Genomic DNA, 11,603 nt, shown 5'->3' on the forward strand with positions numbered 1-11,603 from the left:
CTGTCTGACTGACTGACTCTGTGCTGTCTGACTGACTGACTCTGTGCTGTCTGACTGACTGACTCTGTGCTGTCTGACTGACTGACCTCTGTGCTGTCTGACTGCTACTCTCCTTGACTGACCGACTGACTCTCCTTGACTGTCTGACTGCTGACTCTCCTCTGTCTGTCTGACCGCCTGACTCTCCTCTGACTGTCTGACTGCCTGACTCTCCTCTGTTTGTGTGTGTTTTAGGACGGTGTCCACACTTCATGCCCTGGTGGGGGGTGCTTTTGCCTCTACATCCTGCTGTTTGACGACGCCGTCAATGAAGACCCTGTCTGGTGAGGACTCTGTTGCTTTTGTTGTAGTGCGTGATGGTAGCACGGTGTTGTGTACTTGCTGTTACTGTATGTTATATATGACCCGTGTTGTAATGTGTTTTTCACGTCTTTTTCTGCCAACAGGGGAGACCCACACTTGTGAAGATAAATGTTGGCATGACAACAGGCTCCCTCATATCTGGTGAGATCTCACTGACACACTTTAGTCGCATACACACTTTCACTGTTCCTCGTTCGCTACGGCCGTCTTTCACCGTTCTCGTTCCCTACAGACTGTCTTTCACCGTTCCTCGTTCGCTACAGACCTTCTTCACCGTTCCTCGTTCGCTACGGGCCGTCTTTCACCGTTCCTCGTTCGCTCAGACCGTCTTTCACCGTTTCCTCGTTCGCTACAGACCGTCTTTCACCGTTCCTCGTTCGCTACAGACCTTCTTTCACCGTTTTTCCTCGTTCGCTACAGACCGTCTTTCACCGTTCCTCGTTCGCTACGGACCGTCTTTCACCGTTTCCACGTTCGTTACGGACCGTCTTTCACCGTTCCTCGTTCGCTACAGACCGTCTTTCACCGTTCCTCGTTTGCTACAGACCGTCTTTCACCGTTCCTCGTTCGCTACGGGACCGTCTTTCACCGTTCCTTGTTCGCTACAGACCGTCTTTCACCGTTCCTCGTTCGCTACAGACCGTCTTTCACCGTTCCTCGTTCGCTACAGACCGTCTTTCACCGTTCCTCGTTCGCTACAGACCGTCTTTCACCGTTCCTCGTTCGCTACAGACCGTCTTTCACCGTTCCTTCGTTCGCTACAGACCGTCTTTCACCGTTCCTCGTTCCTCAGACCGTCTTCACCGTTCCTCTTCGCGTACAGACCGTCTTTCACCGTTCCTCGTTCGCTACAGACCGTCTTTCACCGTTCCTCGTTCGCTACGGACCGTCTTTCACCGTTCCTCGTTCGCTACGGGCCGTCTTTCACCGTTCCTCGTTCCCGTCTTTCACCGTTCCTCGTTCGCTACGGGCCGTCTTGGCCGTCTTTAGCCACACTTCGTCAACATTGGTTATCGGCATCGGGAACATCGGCTATTTCAGATTTGTTTAGTCCTTTTTTGCTGTACCAGAAAACTATTGTTGTTTAGTTGCGTTTCTGAACCCAGCTTTGTGTTCCCCTGCTGCAGTATGTTCTCAGTTCACCCCTGTGTTGCTCTCTCCCCTTCTGTTCCAGATCTGCTGCTAATATTTTACTATTGGAAGGCGATAGGCGACAAGTTTTTTGTAGTGCACCACCTTGCTGCGCTGTATGCTTACTACTATGTACTGGTGAGTTCCCTATTGTCCAATAGCAGAACATGTAGGCATGATGGGAAAGATACAGCTGAAGGTGAACAGCTGTGTGACGGTGATGGCAGGGAGGGTGAGTGAGTGTCATGCTGTGTGATGCTGAACGCAGGGCAGGGAGGGTGTGTGAGTGCTAACAAGCTAACATAGCTTTGCTCCTGTTAGGTCCGCTAGGACTCTGCTAGTGAGAACATGCGACGTTAACCTACTGGCACTAATTTCACATGTTCTAAAGGCCTCTCATTAGCTAGTCCTCAGCTGTTGAAAAGACAAGCAGGAAATCAGATTAGAATGAGGTCAAACTCTACTGTAGACTTGGCTTTAGGATTCTGTGTTCAGTCACACAAATTAGATGTTGTTTTGGGGAGTTGATTATCTCTTGTTATGAAAAGGGTTGTTGTTATGGTACAAGAAGTATGTGTTATTTTGTGTTTAGGATGATCGTTAGCAATTCGTTTGAAAGAACATTTGATAGGTTTGATATTGTTGAGTTTCAGGTATGACCATGCTTTCATCAGCACTGTCTTGTCAAGCATCTCGTCTCGTTTGATTGGACAGTGACACAGAAGCTGGTTATAACCACTATAACAACTGGTTATAATGCTGAAACAGGTTGTAAACTGGTTATAACCACTGGTTATAATGCCAAAACAGGTTGTAAACTGATATATACCACTGGTTTATAATGCCAAAACAGGTTGTAAACTGGTTATAACCACTGGTTATAATGCCAAAACAGGTTGTAAACTGGTTATAACCACTGGTTATAATGCCAAAACAGGTTGTAAACTGGTTATAACCACTGGTTATAATGCCAAAACAGGTTGTAAACTGGTTATAACCACTGGTTATAATGCCAAACAGGTTGTAAACTGGTTATAATACTTAAACAGGTTGTATGCTGGTTATAACCACTGGTTATAATGCCAAAACAGGTTGTAAACTGGTTATAAATCTTAAACAGGTTGTATGCTGGTTATAACCACTGTTTATAATGCTGAAACAGGTTGTAAGCCCAGTCATCCAGGACACTGCTGTTCACCCTTGGTCTGTAGTCTTCCAGGTCACCTGGTTCTATAGCTCATGATTATGGCCTGGTATTTTTTGCATGGAATGCTTAGTGATGGTAGTGGCCGACACCCTCATTGCCTTTCCTTCCTCATCCACCTTCCAAATTAAAGTCCTGCTTTTCTTTCACTGACCACAGCTGGACTGAGCTGAGCTGAGCATGCCTCCGTTTCTCCTGGCTTTCCCAGGTCTTAACAGTACTGTGTGTGCATGCCAAAAAACTTACTTCCCACTGTCTAACCACTGTCTCCTTTCTTTGTGTGTGCATGCAAAAACACTGTCTAACCACTGTCTCCTTTCTTTGTGTGTGCATGCCAAAACAACTGTCTAACCACTGTCTCTTTCTTTGTGTGTGCATGCCAAACAACTGTCTAACCACTGTCTCCTTTCTCTCACACTGCCCCACTATTTCCACAGCTTGAAAGCAACTGAAATGTTAATGATAACACTTTGCCATGTGTGATGCTTAAATGCGTCTCGTCTATGAATGTGTGCTCACTGTAATGCCTCATACTAGCTCTGTGAGGGCTCTGTGAGGGCTCTGTGAGGGCTCTGTGAGGGCTCGCCGACTTAACTTCAAGCCTCAAATGTCTCGGTTTTTAAGTAAAAAATGTGTTTTTTACCTTTATTTAACTAGGCAAGTCAGTTAACCTCTCTGGGGTAGGTGGGGCGCAATCGTCCCACCTGGCCAATAGCCAGGGAAATACAGAGCGCCATATTCAAATAAAATGATATAAAAATCAAACTTTCATTAAATCACACATGTAAGATACCAAATTAAAGCTACACTCGTTGTGAATCCAGCCAATATGTCAGATTTCAAAAAGGCTTTTCGGCGAAAGCATAAGATGTCATTATCTGATGATAGCACAACAGTAAACAAAGAGAGTAGCATATTTCAACACTGCAGGCACGACACAAACGCAGAAATAAAAATATAAATCATGCCTTACCTTTGACAATTGTTTTGTTGGCACTCCAATATGTCCCATAAACATCACAAATGGTCCTTTTGTTCGATTAATTTCGTCGATATATATCCAAAATGTCTTTATTTGGCGCATTTCATCCAGAAAAACACAGCTTCCAACTTGCACAACGCCACTACAAAATACACTGCTCAAAAAAATAAAAGGAACACTAAAAACACATCCTAGATCTGAATGAATGAACTATTCTTATTAAATACTTTTTTCTTTACATAGTTGAATGTGCTGACAACAAAATCACACAAAATGATCAATGGAAATCAAATTTATCAACCCATGGAGGTCTGGATTTGGAGTCACACTCAAAATTAAAGTGGAAAACCACTAACAGGCTGATCCAACTTTGATGTAATGTCCTTAAAACAAGTCAAAATGAGGCTCAGTAGTGTGTGGGCCTCCACGTGCCTGTATGACCTCCCTACAATGCCTGGGCATGCTCCTGATGAGGTGGCGGATGGTCTCCTGAGGGATCTCCTCCCAGACCTGGACTAAAGCATCCGCCAACTCCTGGACAGTCTGTGGTGCAATGTGGCGTTGGTGGATGGAGCGAGACATGATGTCCCAGATGTCCTCAATTGGATTCAGGTCTGGGGAATGGGCGGGCCAGTCCATAGCATCAATGCCTTCTCTTGCAGGAACTGCTGACACACTCCAGCCACATGAGGTCTAGCATTGTCTGGCATTAGGAGAAACCCAGGGCCAACCGCACCAGCATATGGTCTCACAAGGGTCTGAGGATCTCATCTCGGTACCTAATGGCAGTCAGGCTACCTCTGGCGAGCCCATGGAAGGCTGTGCGGCCCCAAAAGAAATGCCACCCCAGACCATGACTGACCCACCGCCAAACCGGTCATGCTGGAGGATGTTGCAGGCAGCAGAACGTTCTCCACGGCGTCTCCAGACTGTCACATGTGCTCAGTGTGAACCTGCTTTCATCTGTGAAGAGCACAGGGCGCCAGTGGCAAATTTGCCAATATTAGTGTTCTCTGGCAAATGCCAAACGTTCTGCACGGTGTTGGGCTGTAAGCACAACCCCCATCTGTGGACGTCGGGCCCTCATACCACCCTCATGGAGTCTGTTTCTGACCGTTTGAGCAGACACATGCACATTTGTGGCCTGCTGGAGGTCATTTTGCAGGGCTCTGGCAGTGCTCCTCCTGCTCCTTCTTGCACAAAGGCGGAGGTAGCGGTCCTGCTGCTGGGTTGTTGCCCTCCTACGGCCTCCTCCACGTCTCCTGATGTACTGGCCTGTCTCCTGGTAGCGCCTCCATGCTCTGGACACTACGCTGACAGACACGGCAAACCTTCTGCCACAGCTCGCATTGATGTGCCATCCTGGATGAGCTGCACTACCTGAGCCACTTGTGTGGGTTGTAGACAGCATTCAAAAGTGACCAAAACATCAGCCAGGAAGCATAGGAACTGAGAAGTGGTCTGTGGTCACCACCTGCAGAACCACTCCTTTATTGGGGGTGTCTCGCTAATTGCCTATAATTTCCACCTGTTGTCTATTCCATTTGCACAACAGCATGTGAAATGTATTGTCAATCAGTGTTGCTTCCTAAGTGGACAGTTTGATTTCACAGAAGTGTGATTGACTTGGAGTTACATTGTGTGTTTTAAGTGTTCCCTTTATTTTTTTGAGCAGTGTATATCAAAAGTTACATGTAAACTTTACCAAAACATTTCAAACTACTTTTGTAATACAATGTTAGGTATTTTTAAACGTTAATAATTGATCAATTTGAAGACGGGATGATCTGTGTTCAATACAAAAAGAAAACAAACTGACGCAACTTTTTTGGTAATGTGCCTCTCTCAAACAATTTACTTCAAGTGACCCTCCTTTACGATGGCCGTACTTCTTCATTACACAAAGGAATAACCTCAACCAATTTCCAAAGACTGGTGACATCCAGTGGAAGCGGTAGGAACTGCAAACAAGTCCCTTAGAAATCTGGTGTCCCAATGAAATCTCATTGAAAAGACAGTGATCTCAAAAAAATAAAATTTCTGAATGGTTTGTCCTCGGGGTTTTGCCTGCTACATAGTTATGTTATGCTCACAGGCATGATTCAAACAGTTTTAGAAACTTCAGTGTTTTCTCTCCAAATCTACTAATAATATGCATATCTTATATTCTGGGGATGAGTAGAAGGAAGTTGAAATTGGGCACCCTATTTATCCAAAAGTGAAAATGCTGCCCCCTACCCCGAAGAAGTTTTTAAGAACAAATTCTTATTTTCAATGACAGCCTAGGAACAGTGGGTTAACTGCCTTGTTCAGGGGCAAAACGACACATCTTTACCTTGTCAGCTCAGGGGTTTGATCTAGCAACCTTTCGGTTACTGGCCCAACGCTCTAACCACTAGGCTACCTGCCTTCCCAATAAGGCAAAGATAAGGCCTTGATTCAGGCCAACCCAAATCCTTAAACCTTTTTACAATAATTATGCCTTAGCATTGTATGCGAATTTTATACCTACCCAACTGGATTAAATTAATACACTTGAAGTACCATAATGTACAGTATATGCATTGCAAAAGCTACCCTATCGGAGGTGCAATGCATTCCTATGTAAATGTATATTTTTTTTACCTTTCTTTCTAGAGACAGAAAGTCCATAATGTTAAAGCAACAGAGCAAAATGAATGGTGTTGAAAACAGCAATACTTCCATGTGGTTAAATTGTCTTGCTGCTACAACTGACAGGCGATCAGAAGGACAGATGACACGGTGGTTTAGGCCGTACTATCACTGAAACATTCGTGACTGCTTAGTCTGGTCAACAGGAAGCACTTTCTCAACATAAAACCCTCATTAACTATCATCCGACTTAATGTGTGATTTGTTTTTTGTTGTATCAAAGCTGGTATATGTGAGTATGTAGTTAATTCGGTGACTAGGCATATTGTTAGTTAAACCAGCTGTTCTATTGCAGATTGTGTTCTGTTGTTGTTATGTCATACTAGATCAGTGGAAAAACAATAAGGCTTTACTCAGAACTTGTGGTCAAATAGCTTGCTAAACAAAGCAAATTAATTCATAGGCTAATATTTGATTGCTGTTTGAGTTCTAGAACTCATGCTAAACTATCAACGTTGGTGTTGCTTCTTTTTGTTGCTCGTAACTATAGTTACACCTCACCCCTCTAATCTGTCTGTCTATCTTTATCCTTTGCTAACATGATTTCTTAAAATAATATAGGCCCACAATTACCAGCAAAACATTCAAGCAAAAAAAAAAAAAAATCAAATGAGGTTTTGTAGGATGTAAAACGTTCAGACCAGGGCTGACTCGTCTGGACTGAATACTTCCTGTCTTGTCTGCTACACTGACCAGATCTGACCTATCTGTCCAGTAACAGTATGGACCTACCAGTATCTAGAGGTATTAGCATAGAGATGCTGGGAAAATTAATATACTCTCTGGTATAGACTTGATGCAAATGCTTTGTGTCCTAACACTTCCATATCTTGAGAGTGAGTACATGCCATTTATGAACTTTTGTTCTAAGGTAAGTTTCCCCTTTTGGTGTGTGCTATTTGGATAATTGTAGCCTGTCTTAGGCCTGAAATAAATAACATATGAGAGAGAGAGAGAGGATAAGAGAGAGAGAGACCCTTAACTGCTACTCATGTGAGGGTATTAATGGCCTATAGGTCTGATACAGTACCGTCCTATAACAGCATTTAATTATACACTAAGCATGGCTCTTATACAGTGCATTTGGAAAGTATTCAGACCCCTTGACATTTTCCACATTCTGTTACATTACAGCCTTATTCTAAAATTGATTAAATAAAAAAAAAATCATCATCAATCTACACACAATACCCCATAATGACAAACCAAAAACTGAAGTATCACATTTACATAATTATTCAGACCCTTTACTCAGTACTTTGTTTAAGCACATTTGGCAGCGATTACAGCCTTGTGTCTTCTTGGGTATGATGCTACAAGCTTGGCACACCTGTATTTGGGGAGTTTCTCACATTCTTCTCTGCAGATCCTCTCAAGATCCTCTCAAGCTCTGTCAGGTTGGATGGGGAGCGTCGCTGCACAGCTGCAAACAGAGATGTTTGATCGGGTTCAAGTCCGGGCTCAGGCTGGGCCACTCAAGGACATTCAGAGACTTGTCCAGAAGCCTCTACTGTGTTGTCCTGGCTGTGTGCTTAGGGTCGTTGTCCTGCTGGATGGTGAACCTTCACCCCAGACTGAGGTCCTGAGCACGCTGGAGCAGGTTTTCATCAAGGATCTCTCTGTATTTTGCTCTGTTCATCTTTCCCTCGATCCTGACTAGTCCCCAAGTCCCTGCCGCTGAAAAACATCCCCACAGCATGATGCTTCCACCACCATGCTTCACCATAGGGATGGTGCCAGGTTTCCTCTAGACGTGACACTTGACATTCAGGCCAAAAAGTTCAATCTTGGTTTCATCAGAGCAGAGAATCTTGTTTCTCATGGTCTGAGAGTCTTTAGGTGCCTTTTGGCAAACTCCAAGTGGGCTGTCATGTGCCTTTTACTGAGGAGTGGCTTCCGTCTGGCCACTCTACCATAAATGCCTGATTGGTGGAGTGATGCAGAGATGGTTGTCCTTCTGGAAGGTTCTCCCATCTCCACAGAGGAACTCTGGAGCTCTGTCAGAGTGACCATCGGGTTCTTGGTCGCCTCCCTGACCAAGGCCCTTCTCCCATGATTGCTCAGTTTGGCCGGGCAGCCAGCTCTAGGAAGAGTCTTGGTGGTTCCAAACTTCTTCCATTTAAGAATGATAGAGGCCACTTTGTTATTGGGGACCTTCAACGCTGCAGACATTTTTTGATACCCTTCCCCAGATCTGTTGCTCGACACAATCCTGTCTCGGAGCTCAACGCACAATTCCTTCAACCCCATGGCTTGGTTTTTCCTCTGACATGCACTGTCAACTGTGTGACCTTATACAGACAGGTGTGTGCCTTTCTTGAATCATGTCCAATCAATTGAATTTACCGCAGGTGGACTCCAATCAAGTTGTAAAAACATCTCAAGTATGATCAATGGAAACAGGATACACCTGGGCTCAATTTCGAGTCTCATAGCAAAGGGTCTGAATACTTATGTAAATAATGTATTTCTGTTTTTTTTTTTGTATAAATTTGCAAACATTTCTAAAACCTTGTTTTCGCTTTGTCATTATGGGGTATTGTGTGTAGATTGATGGGAACAAATGTTAACATTTTTAGAATGCAATTTAACAAAATGTGGGAGAAGTCAAAGGGGCTGAATACTTTCCGAGTGCACTGGGCTAATCATGGCTAATCATGGCTAATCATGGCTAATCGTGGCTAATCGTGGCTAATCGTGGCTAATCATGGCTAATCATTGCACATTTGGCTAGTGGCTGAATGTCTACTTGTAAAATGCTGGCTGTATGTGCACACTATGTTGTTAGCAGTGGTGCTATCCTATTCACGTTTTCTGTGAAGGGATTGTAAATTTAGCTGTTTCACTGGCAAAACTCACCCTTTTCAATGAGTGACACCCTTTTCAACTTCACGTGGTCTTTCGGTACCGAAGCCTCATAGCTGTTCTCATAGCTGTTCTCATAGCTGTTCTCATCTCAAATATACCCTAAATCATATGAATGGGTTTATTAGGGTCTACTGGAGATGAAATAGAACAACCGATTAAATGGATAAATCCTTCAGAAGTTAGCTGAGTCTCCTGAGGGATGAGACTTTTCTGTTTGATCTGAAAAATAGAAGAAGAGCCGACCTATATTCAGAAAGTGATATCAATTATTTAATTTTAGATCTGAAAATGTCTCCTTAATCTCAGCTTTGGTTCAGCACCGACAGATCAAAAGGTCTCTTCACCAAGATATCTGTAGCAGAGTTATAACCCTCACGTGTACAGTATGTAATACCAAGTCTGTTTGAGAGTACTTGTTTCCCCCGCTTGTTATTGCCGTTGGAAAATAGATTTATCTTAATATTGAGTGATCATGAAATGTACGTTTTATGCCCTGAAAAGTTCAGTATGGTAAAAGTGAAATTTTATCTCGTTCCCCCCCCATAAAATGAATTATCACATGCCTTGTGTTCTTTTGTTATTGACGATGGATTCGTCTTTCTGGGCACAAACGGTGTGAAGGCCTCACTTTAACCATACTGATGTGATGTTTGACCAAATGAAAGCATTTTGACTCCCTTTCTTTCCTGTTTCATTGTTTCTTTCCCGTTTTTCTTTTTACCTTGTTCCTCCAGGGACACGGAATGTTGCCTTATTTTGCTAACTTCCGTCTGCTTGCAGAGTTCTCCACGCCGTGTGTGAACCAGCGGTATGTATAAGATGTACTGTATATTAACACATTTATTATGTCTTTGGTAGCTACCACCCACACTGAGACCTTGAACTTTTTAAAAAAAACTTATTTTCACTAGGCTTGTCAGTTAAGAACAAATTCTTATTTACAATGACGACCTACCGGGGAACAGTGGGTTAACTGCCTTGTTCAGGGGCAGAACGACAGACTTTTTTACCTTGTCAGCTCAGGGGATTCGACCCAGCAACCTTTTGGTTACTGGCCTGCTGCCCCAGCTTAGACAGGGCAGTGACAGAGACCTTGCAAAGCAGCTGCTGAAGAAATAAACTCTGTTAACCCTCATACTACCAACATATTTTACATATATGAACTACCAACGGGGGTCATTTTGACCCCGAGAAGAAACTATTGGAAAAAGCAACTATCAACTTCATTCGTATCAAAACATCAATAAACATGTAAATAATGTCCTGAAATAAAAAGTTACCAAAACAGACTGCTCTTTTACCACAATTACAGTTAATTAGAATTTTCTGAAAAATGAAAATATACATTTTTCCCTTAAATAATGTGTAGCTTTTTTTTTCCAAAGTACAATCCACGTAAGTACAAAAAAACAACATATTTATGATCATTTGATTGTAATACCATTACATTTTTTGAAGTAAATAGACATTTTGTCATTTATGTTGTAAAAAAAAAACGACTGCCATTAAAAAAAAAATGGGGGGAAAAAAGTGCCTCAAAAAGTGATTAATCCATTGATCTTGAGAGACAGTGTACAACAATTATTAACTTACCCCAAAGCCAGTATTATCATTGCTGCTAGTGAAACAATGGGAGAGGTTGGGCCTGTGGCAGGAACAATGGGAGAGGTTGGGCCTGTGGCAGGAACAATGGGAGAGGTTGGGCCTGTGGCAGGAACAATGGGAGAGGTTGGGCCTGTGGCAGGAACAATGGGCAGGATGCTTAAAAAAACATGCCTAAATCCTCATTTCAAACCAAATAGCAACCCAAAGTTGCACATGTAGAATATTGGAGGAAATCTGGTATTTATATAATCTTTCCCGTGAAATATATTTTTTTCAGAGAAATCAAATCAAACTTTATTTGTCACATGCGTCGAATACAACAAGTGTAGACCTTTACCGACTACACCAAGTGTAGACCTTTACCAAATACAACAAGTGGAGACCTTTACCGACTACAACAAGTGGAGACCTTACCGACTACAACAAGTGTAGACCTTACCGAATACAACAAGTGTAGACCTTACCGAATACAACAAGTGTAGACCTTACAGAATACAACAAGTGTAGTCCTTACAGAATACAACAAGTGTAGACCTTATCGTGAAATGCTTACTTACAAGCCCTTAGCCAACAGTGCAGTTCTAGAAGAGTTAAGAAAATATTTACCAAATAAACTATAAAAAATTATAAAAAGTAACACAATAAAATACCAATAACGAGGCTATATACAGGAGGTACCGGTACCGAGTCATTGCGCGGGGGTACAGGTTAGTTGAGGTCATTTGTACATGTAGGGAGGGGTGAAGTGACTATGCATAGATTATAAACAGCGAGTAG

At 43.0% G+C, this 11,603-nt stretch overlaps 1 protein-coding gene across 1 annotated transcript in view; it reads left to right on the plus strand.

Moving 5' to 3' along the window:
- The first annotated feature begins 452 nt into the window (after nt 1-452).
- LOC112069735 (TLC domain-containing protein 4-B-like) overlaps nt 453-11,603 on the plus strand; it is a 13,294-nt gene continuing 2,143 nt past the window's right edge. Inside the window, exons 1-3 of the mRNA XM_070438680.1 lie at nt 453-504; nt 1,538-1,632; nt 9,956-10,029. Coding sequence (XP_070294781.1) covers nt 480-504; nt 1,538-1,632; nt 9,956-10,029 — 194 coding nt within the window. The 5' untranslated portion in view covers nt 453-479. The remainder of the gene's footprint in view (nt 505-1,537; nt 1,633-9,955; nt 10,030-11,603) is intronic.

This window comes from Salvelinus sp. IW2-2015, unplaced genomic scaffold (genome assembly GCF_002910315.2).
Source record: "Salvelinus sp. IW2-2015 unplaced genomic scaffold, ASM291031v2 Un_scaffold1108, whole genome shotgun sequence".
Lineage (NCBI taxonomy): Eukaryota > Metazoa > Chordata > Actinopteri > Salmoniformes > Salmonidae > Salvelinus > Salvelinus sp. IW2-2015.